The following is a 22,179-nucleotide window of genomic DNA, read 5'->3' as shown; positions in this document are numbered from 1 at the left end:
AAAAAAGCCCAAAATATCTTATAGACTTAATTTAGGAATGTAATCAGCTTTTGTTGAAATGCATCTATCTTGGGTGAAACATGTCAGCGTTACTATGCATTATTAGAAGAATTACATTTTGGTTTAGGACAAAAAGTGAAAAATAATGCTGTATCCAGGTGAAACTTCAGGAAGAACTTAAGTTATAATTACTTGAGATGAAGTTTGATCATTTGGCCAGGGATAGCACTCTATCCGTGTACAAAATGCTTTGGGATCATTAGTGACTACAAGTGGTAGGAGTTTCATTGCTCAGAAGGTAACACTCTAGCAGCATTGTGTTACTTATCACCTTTCTGGGGTCTTATTTTGAGGGTAAAGCGTCACCAGTGGAATCGCTAACATCATTTCCTGGACCACCCCTTGTTCCTTGGTAGTTTCCTATCTAATTACTGACATGCCGCAACCCATATCGCTTGTGAGATCTGACAGGGCCCTGTCACATTTTAGTATGTCAGAATCTGCTCTTAAATGCTGTTTTAAATTCTTCAGTCAAAATCGCTCATATTGGTCTTCTAGCTTCCCTAACCTTCCAGCCTCCCTTGCTGATCAGTCGCCTCCCCCTTGGAGAAGCAGCAGCTGCCCTACCTTGCTGCAGACTCTTTCCACATTTCCTCACAGGAGTTTGAAATCCACAACAGGTTTTACAGTCTCTCTTCCGGTGTGTCACTCCTACCGCTTTGCCTCCAGTCCTGGGAGCAGAAGGTAGCTAGTACCTCTATTACGCCATATGCCCCGGAGGCTCTGCTGCCTCTGTTAGGTTCCCTGAGTTAAAAATAAGTAAGATAAAGGGCATCTCTTTTACATGCTGTCTAGCAGTTCAAAATTATGCTTTTCCAGATTTTTGAAAGAAATCTGTGTTGAGGGTGGGAGGAGATAATTATTGCGCCCTCCCCCCCATCCTCCCGTACCTGATGCCCAACAACTGGATTTTTCAAAATGTGACATCAGACTTCATAGTGGAAGGAAATAGGAGATCTCATTTGCTTGTGCCTGCCTGGTCCATAACTGAAATTCATTGCGCTGCTAAGCCATAATCCTCCTCCTTTATATGCATTGATAGCAATGGGGGAAAGTTCCAGAGGGGTAGCCGTGTTAGTGTGTATACAGGAAAAAAACCGAGAGTCCTGTAGTACTTTAAAGACTAACCAATTTAATTTCTGCAGGCATAAGCTTTCATGGGCTGTAACCCACTTCGTCAGATGTCTGCAGAAATTAAATTGGTTAGTCATTAAAGTGCTGCAGGACTTGTTTTACCCATTTAAAAAAAAAAAAAAAAGATATTTTGGAATAGCCATCAGTTGTCTTTACGTTATCTCTACTTTACCTTGGTTTCACCAGTTGTCTGTGAATAAATAGCTGTTCTTAGTTACTCCTGAACAGCTTAATTGCCTTTTCTAATTTATGACAGTAAAAGGTGCTAAATTCTGTATCTTAACTTTTTTGTTATGATTAATGGTGAAAAATTGTTAGTTTTCTGTGTAGAAACAAAAAAATAATCCAAGAACTGATTTTAGTTGAGGCTTTAAATATTTAAAGTGTCTGTGCAGAGGTGGAATCTGGGCATGACATTGTGATCTAGAGGAATGAGCAGGAGAGTGTTTCAAGATTTCTAGTCCTGGTTCTGCTACTGACTTGCTCTGTGGCCTGTAAATGGAGATGTTAATTCTTATCTCACAGAGTTGTAATGAAGATGTATAATGCTTTATATTTTAAAAGTGTAAGTGGTAAATGCTGTAATATTTTAATATTAAGCATGGATACTCAAATAGTTGCCCTTGATGTGGGGACAGGACTTAGAATTTATTTCAGCTCAAAAAGAATGCAAGTTTAATTTTAAATTCACTAGTTTAGAAACTCATTTTGATTTGATGTTGTATACTAACACTGTCTCATGCTCTCTGATAGGAGTTTCTACAGCTGAGAACTCAGAGTTTGCTGACATAATATGGAGCTCTAGTGGCAGTGACTTGTCAGATGATGAAAATAAAATACTGATTTCAAGGTTCTATAACCAAAAGAGTCATGGTTCCAAAGCACAGAAATCTTATAGCAAGCATAACTTATTGTCAGAGGACAGGAGTAATGAAGGTAAGTTCAAATGTTTTGCAAGTGCTTTTTGGAAAGAAATCCTGTGTTTGTTGAATTTTAAATATTATACAGGAAATAATTTGAAATTATGGCAAAATGTTAAAGCTCTGATCCTGCTCCAGTTGAAATTGGTGGAAAAATTCCCCCTAACTTCGTTGGGAGCAGGAATGGGCCCTAAACAGTATTAGCAAAAATGGACCATACACAAAAAAGTATAAAATATGAGATGAAAATTGGAAAGAATGACATAGGAATAAGTTATTCAATATAGATAAAAAACTATTCACAGTATATTGAAATAGTATGACTAGCTCTTTATAGGATGGTACATTAACTCCTTTGTCCATGCTGTTAGTGGAGTTGTGAGCCTCCAGACCTTCAGTCCCCACACAACCAGTGATATTGCTTCCTGCTTTTACCCGATCTTGATTTCTCCTCTCCCTTCTACCAATGACAGTGGTGTCCCTGCAGATACAGGTGGGTGTAAATTGCACTTCCTGTGCCTATCTGATGAATCAAGCCTAGACTTCTGTGTATAGTATTTTTTTCCTGCAATTCTCTACGTCTGGTATTTTTGATCAACTTTTCTTGCTCAGCTGTGTACACAGCTCATATATAGTACAGCATGATACTTTGAGTTTCTGTCTAATAAAAGGTTTTCTCCCTGACTTAATAACAATAAATTTTCTGTTGGGTTGTTTGTTCTCTGCCCCCAGTGTCTAAAGAAAGACAAAACTGTAATTCAAGAAGAAAAATATTTGTTTTGTGCACAAATTTGTAACCATTCACCTAAATATTAACAACCAGAGCAGCATTAATCTGCATGAACCCATGTACTATTGCACATTCTTCTCTGATCTACATTAACTGATTATAGAGGGAGAACCAAAAGTAATAAAATAAACATCTAATCATTTCCTTTGTTAATACTCTCATTTAAAATATCCGGTAATTACAATAAGTATACATAGTGAACAATGAAAAGTGTGCTACAAATCTAGCCTTCCCAACTGTGGAACAAAATTCATACTTTTAATGAATGAGGTTTCTCTTCCTTGAATGTAAACCAGGGTTTAGTGGATTGCGGAAGCAGGGAGGGTGGGGAGAGGGGAGAGATGCTTTAATTTGACTTCTAATGTGTGGGGGTGTGAGAGAGAGAGATAGTGAAATAAGTTTTAACTAATATTTTTTTTTTCCTAATCTGAACAGCTTCTGAACTTCTGACTTTTCTCTGAGTAGTTAATAAACAGCAACTGGATTTCTAAATAGTTGACATTTTGTTTCTTGCATATGTCAGTTTTTCCACCCCACAGTGTCACATTTTCTCCCCTCAAAATAGTACTCCGTGCTTGAGGCAGCTATACCCTACTACAGCGTTCATGGAATCTTAGAATATTAGGGTTGGAAGGGACCTCAGGAGGTCGTCTAGTCCAACCCTCCATTCAGAGCAGGACCAACCCCAACTAAATCATCCAAGCCAGGACTTTGTCAAGTAACACCTTAAAAACCTCTATGGATGGAGATCCACCACCTCCCTAGGTAACCCATTCTAGTGCTTCACCACCCTCCTAGTGAAAAAGTTTTTCTAATATCCAGTCTAGATCTCCAATGCTACAACTTAAGACCATTGCTCCTTGTTCTGTCATCTCCCACCACTGAGAACAGCCTAGCTCCGTCCTCCCTGAAACTCCCCCTTCAGGTAGTTGAAGGCCGTTATCAAATCCCCACCCATCACTCTTCTCTTCTGCAGACTAAACAAGCCCAGTTCCTTCAGTCTCTCCTCATAAATCATTTGTTCCAGCCCCCTAATCATTTTCATTGCCCTCTGCTGGACTCTCCAATTTGTCCATATCCTTTCTGTAGTCAGGGGCCCAAAACTGGACACACAACTCCAGATGTGACCTCACCAGTGCTGAATAGAGGGGAATAATCACTTCCCTCAATATGCTGGCAATGCTCCTACTAATATAGGCCAATATGCTGTTAGCCTTCTTGGCAACAACGGCACACTGTTGACTCATATCCAGCTTCTTGTCTACTGTAAATCCCCAGGTCCTTTTCTGCAGAACTGCTGCTTAGCTAGTCAGTCCCCAGTCTGTAGCAGTGCAGCAGCATCTCTACAAGCATATGCTGTCTGAACGCCCCCTGTTCAAAATCCACCCAGATAGTTAAAGGTGCCACATATATCAGGGGATTCAGGGACGCCCGGCCCCACCCCTATGTCTCTGAGGGCTTCCACTCAGGAGGTGGAGTCGGCCTTTAACCCTCATCAACACATTTCTCCGGAGTGCGAGACTCCCTTTCCTTCTGACAAATCAGCTCAGCCAGCTGATTGTTTGATTTGCCATCAATTAGAGCTTTAGGGGCATATTGGAGAGCTCGATTCCACAGTAACCAGTGCAGGGGATTGATCCTCCCATAGCTTCGCCCTCAGCCGTGCCCTCTATTAACTCCCTCAGGGACTAAATCACCTTTCTTTGCTCCTTTGATTCTGAAAGGTGATCTGAGAAGCCAATTTTTCTGTCTGTGCAGCAGCTTTCACTTTGTGCTTATCAGGGAAGGCTTGGCTCACTAGTAAATGAGCTTGCCGAACTCTCTGTAACGGTGCCTCCCACATCATAGCTATTAAATTCAGAGTACCCAAAGCAACTTTTACTTGTGGATGTAGCCCTTCTATGAAACGAGTTGGAAAGTCTGTGTTCATAAGGTCTTGACTTTCCTCCTCATGCCCAATAGCTTGCCATAGGATCTTTTTACGTTACAAATAAGCATCAGGGCGTTCCCCTTGGGCTTGCCGATCCAAATGAAAATGTACCTCAATGTGCTTGCCAGGATCTACTACATCAAAAACATCCCTCATAAGGGTACCCCTCTGTGCTCTTTCTCATTTCTGTATATCCACGGGAAGTCCGACCTGGCTGAGACAAGCTTGGTATCCCTATCTGCTTCACCTGTGTGTCCAACTGGTGCTCAAGCTTCTGACAGTCTCTTTTGTCTCTCAGAGCCTGGGCCATGTGCTTCACCCAAACCTAGGGGTTTTTAGTCTTCAAGCATGATTCCGAGGTGGTTTGTGGGATTAGAATCCATCTACTCGACGGGAGATATTATTAAGCAATTGCAGGGAATCAACTCAAATTATTTACCTTCAGAAATGGAAGAGTTTCAACCACTGAAGTTAGTCACTGCCTTCTGCCTGAATATTCTCTGCTCTCAGCTATCTTCAATTATTTGCTGGATTTAAACTTGATTCTTCCTTTTTAATCAGTTAGCTCTATTAAGATTCATCTCACTGCAGTATCACCTTTTCGTTCCCCATGAGGGGTTTTCTATTTTTGTGCACCCTATGCCCTCAATATTTATTAAGGGTCTGGGGTATCTTTGCCACCATGTTAAGGATCCTACTCCAACTTGGGATCTCAACCTGGTACTTACAAATCTTTTATGGCAGTGGTTCTCAACCTTTCCAAACTACTGTACCCATTTCAGGTGTCTGATTTGTCTTGCGTACCCCAAGTTTCACCTCCCTTAACTACTTGCTTACAAAATCAGACAAAAATACAGAAGTGTCACAACACCCTGTTACTGACAAATTTCTTACTTTCTCATTTTTACCATATAATTATAAAATAAATCAATTGGAATATAAATATTGTACTTACATTTCACTGTATAGTGTGTATATAGAGCAGTATAAACAAGTCATTGTATGAAATTTTAGTTTGTACTGACTTCGCTAGTGCTTCTTTTACAACAGCCTACATAAGTAGGCAAATATCTAGATGAATTGAAGTACCCATTGGAAGATTTCTGTGTACCCCCAGTGGTACACATACCCCTGGTTGAGAACCACTGTTTATGGGACTTCCATTTGAACCTATGGTGATCTGCTCCTTGCTTCACTTATCTATGAAGATGGCCTTTCTAGTAACTATCACGTCAGCCCATAGGGTGCGAGAAATTGGAACCTTGATGGCAGACCCTCCATTTATATTTTTCCGAAGACAAGGTCTTCCTACAGTTGCACCCAAAGTTCTTACCTAAGATGCTGTCAGATTTCTGTCTTAAACAGTCTATTCATCTACTGGTATTTTTTTCCTTAAACCACATAAATCTGTGGGAGACTTCCCTTCATATGTTAGATGTACATCGGACATTGGCCTTTTATCTGGATAAGACCAATCAATTTTGAAATTACCTAGACTCTGCCTCCATCGCTGAACAATCAAAGGGGACCATGATCTCTTCATAGAGACCGTCGAGATGGATTTCTGGGTATATCACTACTTGCTGTGATGCAGCTGGTGCTTTGCCTCCCCTAAAGATTATAGCTCACACTACCAGATTTCAAGCAACTGCCACAGCATTACTCAAAAACATTCCAGTGTCTGAGATGTGCAGAGCTGCTACATGGGCTTCAGTGCATACCTTTTTTAAACACTGTGCCTTGGTCTATGTTGTTAGGTCTGATGCGGCAGTTGGTTCAGCTGTACTATCTTCAGTCTTGGACTTGATTCTGCAGCTGCTTCCTCCCTGTGAGAATACTGCTTGAGAGCCATCTGAAATGAAACACCGATAAGGTGTTTCTACTTGAAGAAGAAAAGGTTACTCACCGTGTGCAGTAACTGTAGTTCTTTGAAAAGTGTGTCCCTATGAGTGCTCCACTACCTGCCCTCCTTTCCCTCTGCTTTGGAATGTTCGACATACCAAGAAGAAACTCTAGGAAATTTGTCTGTGCAGCTCTGTGTGTGCTTGGAGCATGGCAGGAGGTTGGATAGAGCACATATGGGGACAAATGGATATTGCACTACTAATGGAAAATCTCCGATCAAGGGCTTGAGAGGCACATGCTCATCTCAGATGGAGCACCTGTTTGGGGGGGCACTTCTCAAAAAACCACAGTTACTGCACAAAATGAGAACTTTTTTTCCCAAAACAATGCAATAAATAAAAGAAAAAGGTAATCTGCAATCAAGATCACTAGAAGACCTCCTTTCATCTACGCCCTCTACTAGTTCACCTACTAGTTCACTAATTTTGTAGTAACTTTCTTTGGTTTTCACTGAAATAGTCCATTTTCCAGATTGTTGTCTAAAGCTGATCAGAAATCTCTTCAGCCTATCATTTCTCTCACATTATCATAAAATTGTATTGTTCCTGTCTCCCCACCCTCCTGCAGCAATTCAGTAGCAAATTTTGGAGTCTGGAGATCCTCCCCTTAGATTTTAGTTTTTAAAGACAAAATGTCCATAATTTTGTATTGTTCCTACCAAAACAACCCAAAAAACCCCCTGCTGCTATTTCCACAAGACAATATAGGCTGTTTTGTCCATACCACAATAAAAAAAAAAAAAAAAAAAGAATATTATGAAATATGTATTTTGGTGGAAATAGTCCATCAAATACATAAGTCATCAATTGAAAATCAAGAAATTACAGAAAATCCAGACCCTCTCACTCTCCCCCCAACTCTCTCTCACTGTTTTAAAAACAAAAATGTAGTGGATTCCCCCTCTGACTTTCCTGAGGCACAATACCCTACACCAGTGGTTCTCAAACTTTCCAAACTACTGTATCCCTTTCAGGAGTCTGGTTTGTCTTGCGTACCCCAAGTTTCATCAACTTGCACTACTTGCAGATGGTATAGTGCTTACAAAAGCTTTTTTCATTTTAAGCAGGGAAGTCTGGGACTTAGAAAGCTTTCTTTAAAAGAATTCTACTGGCTTACCCACATGCACAGGGTGCTTTGTCTTCAAATGTCATTGCAAATGAGCTGGCTTCATTCTGTTGTTTAATAACTTCTCTACAAAGGAACAAAGCTTGAAGTGGATTGCTATTTGTAGCTATGAATCCAAAAGCAATATATTTTTCGTAGAACTGACCATGGGATTTTTTTCAGTCATTTTCCATTTCTTACAATTTTCATTGTCACCACTACTGTCACTTTGAGCTCCTCCTTTTAAGTCTATCCATTTTTACATCATAACTGCATACACCCCATGACAACTTGAACCTCATTAACATGCTTGCATGCATCAGTACATGACATAAAAAGCACGTCTAATAAAGTGCATATATGCATGTTATGTTACCATATAATATATAGAGCAGTATAAATAAGATATTGTCTGTATGATATTTGTTTGTACTGACTTTGCTAGTGCTTTTTATGTAGCCTGTTATAAAACTAGGCCAATATCTAGATGAGTTGATGTACCCCCTGGAAGACCTCTGCTCACCCCTCTTTGAGAACCACTGCTCTACACCTTCTAAAGAAGCCATCAAATAAGTAAAGTATGTTGAATGTGGGGAAGGCAGTTTTAACCCCTTACAAATTTTTTAGAAATGAGAATTATGACAATTTTTGCAAGTGCAAAAGACAATTTTAGTGTACAGTGACTTAGTTACAGTAACTTTTATTCATTTTATCTTGTAAAGATTTTAATAAAGTATTTTCATTTACAAATACTTGCTAGCATGTAATTAGTTTTAAAAAGAACCCTTCCCATTGACAAACCACTAATTTCTATTAATATAGCCATAAATCTAGTGCTTTAGACATGATGCTGTACAGTAATTTTATCTAAATGTTCAATTAAACATTCGTGTTCCTCTCCAAGCCCCATGTCTCCAGACACCTGCATGAACAGAATGCTGCTGCCTCAGACTGCTTTCTCTCTCAAAACAAAAAAGTGTACTATCCTTTTCAATTTGACCAATTCTGCAACTCCTTATTTGTTCTAACCATCCTTCTCCCGTTTGTCCCTCCCCCAGATTTAAAACGTCCCATGGACTTGCTTCAACTTTGCTCACAAGCAATGGTCTCTCTACTTTCACTCTCCATTCTGTCTACACTTGCATGAATGGAGCTAGAAGTTTGTTACATGCTTTACAAGCAAGACAAATCCCTTCCCCTCAGGAGTTTACAGTCTCAGGGCTGATCTGCACCTAAAACATAGGTCAATTTATCTGTGTCCCTCAGGGGTATGAAATATTCACACTCCTGAGCATCATAGTTAAGTGGAACTAAGCCCCCGTGTAGACGCCACGAGGTCAACAGACAAATTCTTCCATTGACCTACCTACCACCCCTCGGAGGGGTAGATTAACCACAGCGACGGAAAAGTTCCTCCCATTGCTATAGCAAGTGTCTACAACATAGTGGCATAGCTGCAGCCGTGCAGCTGTAGAACTTGCCCTTAGATTCTGATTCTGCAATTTACTGCATGGGGTAGGGAAGACTGCTGCACCAACACAGAATTCCCCTGACTTCAAAAGATTTTGAAATGGGATCCATGTGAGGAGGCCCTTATGTCTGATGCAGTTCCATTAAAGTAAATTAGATTCCATGGGGTCATAAAGATAATCTTTGTGCAGGATAAGGACTTAAATATCCAATATTACAGCTGAAGAATGGGGACTGGGCTGTGATAAAAAGCATGTGATTGGTGGTAATTAACATGCAACTGGCTAGTTCCATGTTCATATATTCAGTTGTATATTTGTCATCTGTCTTGTTAATGCTTCTTTGAAACTGAGCTGGGTTCCATAAGTGGAGAGAAGAGGCATATTTTTGGGGGAAATTGGAGGGAAGAAGGGGTGAGTTGGAGGCATGATTGGACCAGGTATTAGCCTGTCTGGTCTGTGTCTACCTTGCAGCTGGGAGTGTGCTTCCTGGCTCAGGTAGACAGATGAGCATTAATTCTGTTTGAGCTACTGTGCTAAAAATAGCATTGTAGCCAGGGATAGAATGAGTGATGGTTTGGGCTAGCCCCCTGACTACAAATTGACCCGTATCCCCTGCATACATACCCAGGTGGCTATCTCGAGCAGCTGAGTAGCCTGTGCTACAGCAAGCTATGCTTCCATTTTTAGCGTGCTAACTCAAGGAGAGCTATCGTCTGCCTGCCTGCCTGCACTAGAAGTGCGCTGCCAGCTGCATAATCTTGTCACCTGTAGTCTATACGATTTTTTTCCTTTGGAATAGTCGTCATGTATCTTTCTGTCATCAACTCTCTATTTTGTTTTACATTTCTGATGAAGATGTAGATTTTTCTCCCTTATCTCTTACTTCTCTTACCCTCTGTTTGATTTACTCAGCCAAACATGAGCTAGGGCTTTTGGAAAATGTAACCAGATTAATAATAATAATAATAATTTAAAAAAACCACTACCTTCTCAGAGACAATACTATTGCAGTCTGGAAGAGTTGTTAACCAATCAGATTGCATATGGATATATTCACTCTGCAATCTTCAGATTCGCCTCCATAAAAGTTAGTATTTACTTGCTAGTCTATAATTGTACTATTTTTAGCTCTGCAAAGTATACATCTTTTTATAGAAGATGCTATCAGAGTTGTTTTGTGTGTTATGGGAAGAGTAAGAAAAATATCAATTGAATATACCTAAATAACATCACTTACATTTCTGAATTAGAGGTGATTTAACAGCATGTTTACTATCAGTATTGATGAATTCATAGTTCGGAATGACACACATTGGGCTAATTAAGAAATATGTCTTTAATTTTAACAAATACTTTAAGGTGAACCACAATTCATTGATTGGGAGAAGGACAGTAATGCTGGGGATGGTGTTGATGAATGTAATGGATCAGGAAAAGATGACAGTGCATTGGACATATCGGACTCTGATTCTTATGCAAGCAGTAATTCTTTGCCTGTTGAAGAGAAGGAAAATGAACTTCGAAAGGTGAGAAAATGTTTCAGCTTCAAAAAAACAAAACCTAACTGTACAGCATATTAAGGTTTGGAAGAACTGATTTGGGTTGGACATGAGGCCTTTTTTGTTTTGTTTGTTTGTTTTTACCTCTTCTCTCTAAAACAGAGTTTCATAAACAAGAATATTTCAAATTCTCACTTTTCCCCAAACCTACAAAAGGGAAGCGGTGTGGCCGGTGAATAGAGCAATAGACTTTGTGTCTTATAGTTCTTAAGTTGTCACACGAGATCTGATTTAGGAAATAAAATTAATTCATATGGAAGTTATATAGTGTAACGTGCAGTTTAAATGGCATGGGCTTTTTGCCTTAAGGTAAGAGTGCTGTGCCAAAACAGACTGTTTCAGTATCAGACCTTGAGGCAGCTTTCCTGTGCTACGATAACCTCTGAGGTGCACACTGTTACTCACTAACTGAGTAATAAATGTAGAGTAGAGGGAAGATCCTCTCATGGTTAAAAGACATGAAACAAAGGGTAGGAATAAATGACAGTTTTCAGAATGGAGAGAGGGAAATAGCAGTGTCCCCCGGAGACCTGTACTGGAACTGGTGCTATTCAATGTATTCATAAATGAGTAGGAAAAAGGTGTAAACGGTGAGGTGGCAAAATTTGCAGATGATACAAAACTACGCAAAATGGTTAAGTCCAAAACAGACTGAGAAGAGTTACAAAGGGATCTCACAAAAGGTAACTGGGCAACAAAATGGCAGATGAAATTCAATGTTGATAAATGCAAAGTAATGCACATTGGAAAACACAATCCCAACTATACATACAAAATGATGGGGTTTAAATTAGCTGCTACTACTCAAGAAAGAGATTTTGGAGTCATCGTGTATAATTCTCTGACAACACCTGCTCAGTGTGTAGCAGCAGTCAAAAAGGCTAACAAGGTTAGGAACCATGAGGAAAGGGATGGATAACAAAACATAATGGCACTACGTAAATCCATGGTAAACCCACAGTTTGAATATTGCAGGCAGTTCTGGTTGCCCCATCTCAAAAAAGATGTATTAAAATTAGAAAAAGTATAGACAAGGGCAACAAAAGTGATTTAAGGGTATGGAGCAGCTTCCCTTTGAGGAGAGGTTAAAAAAGCCTGTTCAGCTTAGAAAACTAATGACTAAGGGGGTGGAGGGGGATATGATACAAGTCTGTAAAATCATGAATGGTGTGGAGAATGTGAATAAGGAAGTGTTGTTTACCTCTTTACATAACACAAGAACCAGGGATCATCCAATGAAATTAATAGGCAAAAGGTTTAAAACAAACAAAATGAAGTATTTTTTCATATAATGAGCAGTCAACCCGTGGAACTCGTTGCCAGGGGATGTTGTGAAGGCCAAAAGTATAATTGGGTTCAAAAAAGAATTAAGTTCCTGGAGGGTAGGTCTATCAATGGCTATTAGCCAAGATGATCAAGGTCGCAACCCCATGCTCTGGTTGTTCCTAAGCCTCTGACTGGCAGATGCTGGGACTGGATGAATCACTTGATAATTTCCTTGTTCTGTTCATTCTCTCAGAAGCCACTGGCATTGGCCACTGTCGGAAGACAGGATACTGGGCTAGATGGACCATTAGTCAGACCTATTATGGCCATTCTTATGTTTTTAATAAAGTGATTACCTGTTTCCTCCTGCAGAAGATCCATTATCCTTATGCACCCATTTTTCAAATGTTGTCTTAAAACTTAGGCATGCAAATTTAAGGTGCCTGCATTTTTTTTGGGTTGCCCCATATCTTGGATTGGTGTATGCCAACTTGATTTTTGTGCTTCAACTGGGATATTAGATGACAGTTACTGTTCACAAATGCCATTAGCATGCAGAAAACTTGATGTTCAAAATTGCACTCATAAAAACAAAATACAAATTTATGGGGCTGGTGGAAGTGATTTCTGATATAAACCTTGCATTTAAAAGTTAATAGTATTATACAAGTATGTTCCCAGACTTTCCAGTAGAGGGTGCCATAAACTAACAATTTGGTTTTTTACTTTTCAGTAACAAATTACCCATGAATTCTAGAGAAAATTGGATTTAGAACAGTAATTGAATTGAATAGGGAATTGAATTGAATAGGTAATTGAATACACTTAATGCACTGTAGAGGCAATTAAACATTGTGCAGGTTAAATTGCCCAGAAGGGGTGCAGGTAGGTGTGTGTAGTTTTTGTTTTGTGTTTGTGTGATGAATACACACGTCCACATCAAATCTGACATATGAGATAAGTGTCAGACTTAAGGTGTGACGTGCTATTCTAGACAAAAGGAAAACAAGCAGTATATCAGTTGTTAAAGATAACTGGAGTGTGAAAACAATGGGCCAAACTGAATTTTGATGCAAGTAGATGCAACTTCAGTGAAATCAATGGAATAGCACTACTTTCACAGGGCTGAATCTGGCCAAGATTATGAAAAAAGAATCTGTCTGAGAATAAGAGTTCTGTTTCCAGTCTACTAAACAAGAGTGGAGTAGAATCACTGCCAAGTAGCAATATTTGAATAATTCGTCAGACACGTTCTAGTGGTTAACATCTACTTCTGACTGGTAGGTTAAAGACAAGGGTGGAGAGGGCTCCATTTCCAATGTCTTGGGGAAAAGCCTAGCCCTTGTGACACCCTGTGTTATAAAGGGAAAGGTGCAGGTTTTTTCTACAGAGCTCTGTCCCTGAAAGCTGCTTATGGTGCTCTGTATTTCTTTCTGTTTTCCTCTGACTGGTAAGATGACTTATAAACTTGATGCTTCATCCCTTCTAGATCCTGTAAATAGGAAGGAGCATTTCCCCCTGCAAGGTGGGAGGGTCCCAGAGCTCAGGCTGCAGCCAAACCCAAACATCTACATCACAATTAAACAGACTCTGAGCCTGAGTCCCATGAGCCTGAGTCTGCTGACAAGGGCCAGCTGCAGGTTTTTAATTGCAGTGTAGCCATGCCCCATACCTCTACTCTTTCTTCCACCCTCCAATTATTAGGTTTTTCACCCCTTTTCAGTTTCTTCAGTGCCTGAATTTGTTGTAGCTTTCCCAGGCAATAGCAGCAGTGAGACATTAATGTGATTCCTGATAATTTCATTGCTGCTCACAGGTGTGAATAGCAGCTGTGAAACTGATAGGCTTTGTTTTCATTTTTACTGCTGTTTGACAAAGGTAGGCATTGAAGCTGCTTATCTGTAGACTCAGGAAGACTGTATTGCATTGGTTTGTTTCCTTTTCCTTAGCCCTTCGGAAGGCTATTTTCACAATCAGAAAGGCTAGAAGTGGTTGTGGTTTTTTGGGGTTGTTTTTTGTTTTTTTTTTTAATGGAAGCTTAAATTCTATAGAACTTGATGGCTTGGACCTCTGTATTATCTAAGAATAGCTCGTCACTCTCCCCATCAACTTAATTTTTCATGCTCTGCCAACTGTTGTGGTAGAGCCCTAGAAATCATATGAAAACTGAGAGTCTGACAAGATTACATACATCTGTAAACAAGAATAGTTGCGTTAGATGATTTAATATTAATGACAATTTACTTATGCATATAGGCTCTCATCAGCTCTCAAGTCATTACCCCAATCTGACCAGCACAAAGGGAGAAAGGCTTTCCCCTTCCAAAATACGTCAGGAGTCAATGAGTGATATGTAGATAAATATAGCTTCTTCCCTTCACTCTCTGCAAAGCCCCATGAGGAATTCAGGGCAGTATTGATACAGAATGAAATCAAATTAACTCTCTGCACATTGAAATCCACATTTAAGGAGATTTAAGGGAGCTTGGGAGTCTTAGACAACAGAGCTGGAATGGAGTGCCCCAACCCCACCTCATACAATCCCAGGAGAATACACTTGGGGTTTGTCTATACATGAAAGTTGTGCCACATTCATACCGGTATAGTTTAAAGTAGTACAACCCCCTCCACCGCAGTGTGGATGCCCTTATGTCAGTATAGCTTATTCCATTCAGGAAAGGGGAATCAGCTATACCAGTGTAAAGGACCTTTATACTGGTATAACTGCATCCATGCTAGCAGTTGTACCAATATAACTATGTTGCAATAAATAATCACACCCCTGAGCAAAATAGTTCACACTGATACAAAAATTGTGTGTAGACCAGGACTCAGAGGATTCCTTTACAGTTTTCCTTCTGACAGAGCTCCCTTCTATGGGAATTTCCATGGGAGTGGTCAATCCTGGGCCAATAAACTTTAACTCTTGGAGCTGGCTCATACAAGAGAGTAAATCCCCAGTGTAAATTACTGGCTCTTTACATTTTTGGTACACTTCACCATGCTATGCAACACTTTCAACTTGCACCCTTGTAGGAATAAATCAGGGCAAACTATATGAGAAAAAACACAACAGGAAAGCATTTTCTAGAAGATTAATCTTTTTAAAAAAGCCTATTAATTTAGTGGCCTAACACTGTAAAAAGGGGATGCATTTGAGATACAATATTTTTGTGGTATTTACTAAATCTCTGAAACGTAATACAATGTCTGCATAATTAGAAGAATTGTGTGACATTTATTTTCTACTACTCAGAAATATGCTACACTCGGTTAGGTTCTGAAGGCTTAGCAATTCTGTCAAAATATTTTTACTGCAATATTTATCCATTTTTACAGTGTGCTAGATCTCTAATTTCATGGGCTATTTTTAAAGATGAATAAGTTTGTGACTGACGCCTTCCATGACATCTCAATAGGTTTGATCTGAAAATTACTTTTCTCTAGTGTTAATTAAAAATCATTTTTAAAAAAAGGAAAAACAGAAATGTATAAGCGGGGTGTATTACACCAGAATGCGCGCACACAGCTTTTACTTACGTGTAGGCCCTGCACTTAAAAAAGAGGAAGGGATTTTCAAAGTTGCTTAACAGTGGCCTAACTTAGCTCAGTCTTATTGACTTCAATGGGAACAGAGTTAGGTCAATATGCACAGTTTTGAAAATCCCACCCAGAGTTGGGTGGAGTGTGTGTATGTTTTCTCTCCTTTTTGGGGCTGGGGAAGGGACAGGAATGGAGAAAAATGTGTTTGCTTTTTTGCTCAGATGGGGAAAAAAAACCCTTTGAGCTATAATGGGCTTCATTTTCTTAACCAAAAAATCAGGGACAGACAATACTGGTGAGGCTTGGCCTTGGAGTGGTCCTCCTCAAGAATTTCCAAAGAGGTGGGGCGGCACTACCAACCTTTTCCTTGGAGATTCTGATGCTAAATGATGGTATCCTCTTTTCCAGTATACTTATGTAACGCTTTCTAGAAGGGCTCTGTTCCCCTCAGCACTAATCTCTGAGCACATTTCACTGCATTACAAATAGTAATTTGAATGACCCAACCAGAATGTGGCTTTTGCTGATGGCCTCCTCTCAGAGATGAAAGGTCCCTATTGTAATAAAAAAATAATAATCTCTTAAAAACTGTAAATTTTAAATATTTTCATTCCAGGGGATTAAACAGAATCTAATGTTGTTCAGATGAGATTTCATGCCTCCTCTCATGCTGCCTCCTACACTAGGAACTGCCTCTCTCCATCCATGCCAAATGGCCTCTTTTTCTTCCTTCAGAACACTTCTAAAACACTTTACTGTGAAGTCTTCAACATTAATCCCCCTAAAGGAGGTTAACTCTGTTTTATTAAAATATATAATATCTGCCTCTTTTGGAGCCTGGATACTCTTCTGATGCCCTGTATGTTTAGGTTGTATATTGTCTGTGGCTGGTGTGTGGCCAGATCTCCTCACCTTTTGTGACTAATACCATTTAGGCCAGAGGAATTTAATGATATGAATGGAGTGAGGAGAATTCGGCCTCTAAAGTGTGTACTTCTTGGAACAGGGATCATATCTTCCCTGGTATGTTCTAGGCAGAATAAATAAGGCTTAATAATTATTTTAAGGCAGATCCTTTGCTGCAGAACTTACTTAATAAACCTGCCTGCAATTTATCTTTAATAATATCTAACCTCAGTGCAAAAGAACTCGGTAAAAAAGTTACATTTATAATTTCGATAAAAGCTGTTTTCCTCAAAGAAATAAATAGAGAATGCTAACAAGTTTCCAAGTGGGGATCTTGTTCTCGAAGGGTATTCCTTAAACTAGACCATTGGCAGATTTTAAATGTTTCAGACTTCACTGAAATGGATCATTTCTTGTGTTCTAAAAGCTCTGCTGCTTTTTGGCATTGCATTGGCAATGGGGGGCTTTAAGTGATTTATGTAGAATAGAAAATATTCTTCAGTGCAATTGTCTTCCCTTAGTGAAAAATGTTATGAAGTTCTTCCAGATACAAACCTGTGTGGTTGCATCTGAGGGTTTCTGATCTGCCAGAATTGGGGCCATGTGTAAATCAGTAATTGCTATACTCGTTTATTGCTGCCTCAATAACTTAGCTCCAAAATGATGAGATAGGAAAGGGTAGCGAGTGATTAGCCTCTTTCTCTCTCTCTCTCTCTCTCTCTCTCTCCCTGCCCTAGTCTTTTGTGAAGTAAATTTTACGTCTTCCATGTCATCCCAAAAATATCCCTCAAAGGGTGAGCAGTCTCTTGAGCAGCCAGCCAGACAAGTATTGTGCATATGTGTGGGCCTTTCTTTTTTGTCGTCTTCCTCTTGTAGCACTAGACTTTTTCTACCTGTAAAATGAAAGTTGAGTCTAGCACTTGTCTTGTGTAATAGAGATTTTAAAATAGGTTATTTTAGGGCATTGGATCATAACATGAAATGTAATCTGTCATCCAGTCAGATTGATGACTTAATATTGATAAAAGATTACTACATTTATGTGTTGCTGCAAGTATTTATTTTGGTATCCATGCCTCTGGTATCTGGGCACCTTCCAAAGCATAAATTGAGATATATTAATGATCATAATGAGAGAGACACAAAACACCACATTTCCCTGCTGCCTGCAGCTTTGCTTGTCAGGATGCCAGGATTTAATCAGTTAGGAAGGCCTGGACAAAGAGGTACATCTTGCAGCTGTTCCTGAAAGTATATTTCTGCAAGGAGCAAATTTCAGAGATATGGACCCACTATGAAGAAAGCTCTGTATCCAGAACAAACAAATACAAAAATATCAATAAGCTTATTAGACACCCTTATAGCATACTTCTAAAGAAAATCTTTACTTTTCTGTGGATAAACTGGTCTTAGGCTGTAGCACACACTAACTGGGCCTGTTCTCAAAACGAGTTGCTCAAAATGCATCACATCAGTAATGGTTTACTGTCACTTCCCACTTGTATCAGTCAGGTAAAATGATTAACTGTACATTAGCCACTTGATATAACAGAAATAATATCCTAATAATGGAGCACTGTAATGGAATCAGCCTTTCTGTAGCCACAGGAGACTGGTATCTTGTGACAACTGGCTTCCACTGACTTGATCACTTTAATAAAGTGAAATAGTCTATTTTTAATTTTTCAGTGTAGAATATAGTGTGCTCCTGGATGAGTTGTGGTAGCCTGCATTATAACTGGTTTTCTTTAGGGTTCCACATTCATATTAATTGGGCCAGAGTTTGAGTGTAACCATCACCCAGTTATCTAACTTAGGAGGATAAAGGGCCAAGTCGGCTATGTTGAGATTTGAACTTGTGGTTCCAGGAATTATAGGCCTTTCTAAACTAAAATATTTTAAACCACTAAGACATCAATGCTTAGACCAATGTTGACCTAATGATCCAACTTATATCTTCAAATCCATGTTACTCTTTGTGAGAGTAGACGTTTCTTTGACCAAAATTCCCTCTTTCCTACACATACATATGCTCTTGTTCTATAAATTGGGTGGCTCAGAACTGGCCACATTTCAGTTTAAATATTCTGGGATGTTTTTCTATATAAATCTAAAATATTATTGTGTGCGTTAGGCTATTCACATACAACCTGATGAATAGCAGAAGTTACTGTAATGAAGTGGAGCTTAGGCCTTGATGGCGCATGTTGTTCTTGCTAGGCTGATCTATTTGCACTGATTCAAACGGGCAAACACTAGGCTCTGTGGGTCTACTAATCTACCAGCTCTGCTCTGTTTAACTTAAGGATTCAGTTAAGCCTCATCTTCTTTCTCACATAGCTCTGGAGAGCCACAACTTAAATGCAGCTGACAGCATAGCTATCTCTGCTTGTGTGTACCAAATACTTCCTTCCCACCACATGTTTTAAAATAACATTAAAATGGACCTCTTTGGTTTTCCAGAGGTAGCATTCCATGGGAGGGATTTGGCGTTTTTAAGGTTTGGATCCTATAGGCAACAATGACTCTGTTCGTAACACTGCAGAAGGGACTTTCTTAATACTGGAGAGAGGCAAGAGAGATTCATGCTGCTATGCCAGGTTGCCCCCTTCCTTGCCCCCCTGACAGCTATACTAAATTATAAGTATAGATCAGGTGTTAGCAAGAATTGAAAACTGTGGAGCGAAGTGATGGGAAAGGACGCTCATTGGCATGAATAGGGTCAGTCTTAACCTCTGGATATTCTGATATACGTGCATGATGTGTGTCTGCTATGAATTTAGTGGTTTTGTTAAGCCTTATTTCTAACAGTTTGATTAATGATTTTAATTCCATTCTCAACACTAGAAAGAAGTTTGGGCACATCAGATTGTAAGAAATGCCTGTCTTGAGTAGATTGGGATTTGATCACCAAACTGTTGACAGTGCTCTAATTTACACAGCCTTTGTGTCTAACTTCCTAGCTAATTTTTAATTTAAAAACCCAGATTATTTTACAGATATTTACAAAAACAGTTTATCCTCAAGACTTTATGTGGCTATTTCTCCATTAAATATACACCTTCACAATTGGCTGTCTCAGCAAAAAGGTGGAAGATTGAATGGGTCCATGAGTGTGAAATACCATCTCACCACTAGAATGCTTGCTGCAGCACAGGGGAGAGGCAGAGGGGCCGGGTAATTTAAGGAATCTTGTACTGCTGCTGCTCATGCTGTACCAGTTCTCAAATCAAATTGTATTGTTTGAAGGTTTTGGCCATGTCAAAAACAGAAAACACATACAAAGGGCCACTAAAATATGCAGCAATAAACAAAATACATGTAAAAGTCTGTACTTGAAGTTTAAAAAAAAACCCCACAAAAACAAACCCCACAAAAAAACAAGCAGTAAGTATACAAATATCCTTGCTCCCAAATCTCCAGATTCATTGTTTTAAACATTTAGGGCCTGCTTCGGTTTGAATTTAGGGGTTTTTTTGCCCTGAACTTGGGAGTAGAATTATGCCCTTTGTGAAAAGTGTTATGCATATAGGTTCCATGTCCATCTTAATTTATAAAACAAAATAGTTCTGTTTCTTGCGCTTATCAGAATTTACTGAATATGATAAGAGGGAACAAAACTTTTTTAATTTTTCTGGCTGTTAGAGGATTTAGGAAGGCTCAGATTCCAGAAACTTGGTCACTTCGGGCCCATGTGTCTGTTTTCTCTTTTAGACAAATGAGCTTCTTTTCCTCAGATGTGTATCTGTATAACTTTGCACCTGTTTTATTTCATGTGGCAGAGGCCAGCTATGTATTTGCATTTATTTTCATGCTGCTGTTGGCCTCTGCTTGGAGGGTTTACTGCCAGGTGGTGTGGGGATGATAGGGTGTAAGAAGTGCTGCAGCCGCCACTGACTGCCATTGCAGAGCAAGAACATAGAAACATAGGCTCAGCAGGGACCACAAGTGTCCTCTAGCCTAACTCCCTGCCAATATGCAGGATTTGTTGTCTCTAAACCATCCAAGACAGATAGCTATCTAGCCTCTTTTTGAAAACCTCTAGTGAAGGAGCTTCCATAGGCAATTTGTTCCATGGTCCTACTGTTCTTACAATTAGGAAGTTTTTCCCAAGATTTAATCTAAATCTTCTATGCTGTAGATTGAACCCATTGCCTCTTGTCCTGCCCTCTTTGGCAAGAGAGAGAATTTTTTTTCCATCTTTTTTATGGCAGCCTTTTAAGTATTTGAAGACTGCTGTCATGTTCCCCCCTCAATCTCCTCTTTTATAAACTAAACATACCCAGCTCTTTCAGCCTTTGCTCATATGGCTTGCATTCCGTTCCTTTGATCATCTTTTGTCGCTCACCTTTGGATCCTTTCCAGTTTCTCTACATCCTTTCAATACAGCAGTGAACAAAATTGGACAACGTACTCCAGGTAAGGCTTAACCAGCACCAAGTAGAGCGGTACTATCACCTCCTGTGACTTGCATGCTATCCCTCTGTTAATACAACTCAAAATTGCATTGGCTTTTTTTTGCAACAGCATTGTATTGTTGACTCATGGTGAGATTGTAATCCATCACAACTCCTAGATGCTTTTCAGTAGTGCTGCTGCCAAGCCAGTTATCCCTCATTCTGTATTTGTTTTTTCTTCCCTAAGTGTAGCACCTTACATTTTGTCTTTTTTTGCATTTCATTTTGTTGTCTGTAGCCCAGTTCTCCAATTTGTCAAGATCCCTTTGAATTTTACCTCTATCCTGCAAAGTGTTTGCAAACACCCCCCTCCCCCCCCAAGCTGTGTGTCATCTGCAAATTTGATCAGTATACTCTCTATTCCTAGATCCGGGTCATCAATAAAGATGTTTTTTAAAATGCCAGACCTGGAACAGATCTCTATGGAACTTCACTTGAGACCTCCTTCCAATCTGACATCATTCTATTAATAGTTACTTTCTGTTTGCGGTTGTTTAACCAAATGAATGGTAGTTCTACTGAGTCCCCATTTCTCCAGATTACTTATGAGAATGTCATATGGGACTGTGTCAAAAGTCCAGGTATATTATGTCCACTGCATTCCCCCTATCCATCAAACCAGTTACCTTGTCAAAGACCGAAATCAAACTGATTTGGCGTGATTTGTTCTTAGTAAATCCATGCTGACTGCTAGTGATCAACTCTTCATTCTCCAGGTATTTGCAAATTGGATATTTTATAGAATGCCCTAGTAGCTTCCCAGGTATCAAGGTCAGGCTGACTGGTCTATGGTTCCAGGGCTCCACCTTTTTCCTCTTCTCCAGTCTTCCGGGATCTTTCCTGTCATGGAAGAGTTTGCAAATACAATATCTTTATTGCTGTTGGTTTTGCACAGAGATTTGGTTCACCTGTAGATGACAATTCATATTTACAACTCTTCCGTTATCAGGATAATCAATCACATTCCAGGCTAATAACCTGTGTGACTATTTAGCCCTTTCTGTGGAGAGCTAACCCCTCCCCTTTTTTTCCAATCTTTCCTCATAGGTCATGTTTTCTAGACCTTTTAATCATTTTTGTTACCCTCCTCAGGACTTGCTCCTGTTTGTTTATATCTTTTCCCAAAGTGTGTT

General features: G+C 39.5%; 1 protein-coding gene across 4 annotated transcripts in view; it reads left to right on the top strand.

Moving 5' to 3' along the window:
- Positions 1–22,179, top strand: part of SPIDR (scaffold protein involved in DNA repair) — a 335,554-nt gene that overhangs the window by 32,491 nt on the left and 280,884 nt on the right. For all 4 annotated transcript variants that reach the window (XM_067553805.1, XM_067553804.1, XM_067553803.1 and 1 more), the window contains 2 exons: positions 1,948–2,130; positions 10,675–10,841. In XM_067553805.1, the coding sequence (XP_067409906.1) occupies positions 1,948–2,130; positions 10,675–10,841 (350 nt within the window). The remainder of the gene's footprint in view (positions 1–1,947; positions 2,131–10,674; positions 10,842–22,179) is intronic.

Source organism: Emydura macquarii, unplaced genomic scaffold (assembly GCF_026122565.2).
Source record: "Emydura macquarii macquarii isolate MOO-44397 ecotype Brisbane River unplaced genomic scaffold, CSIRO-AGI_Emac_v2 contig_1477, whole genome shotgun sequence".
Classification (NCBI taxonomy): Eukaryota; Metazoa; Chordata; order Testudines; family Chelidae; genus Emydura; species Emydura macquarii.
The sequence above is the reverse complement of the archived record's forward strand: the minus strand, read 5'-3'. Positions and strand labels throughout refer to the sequence as shown.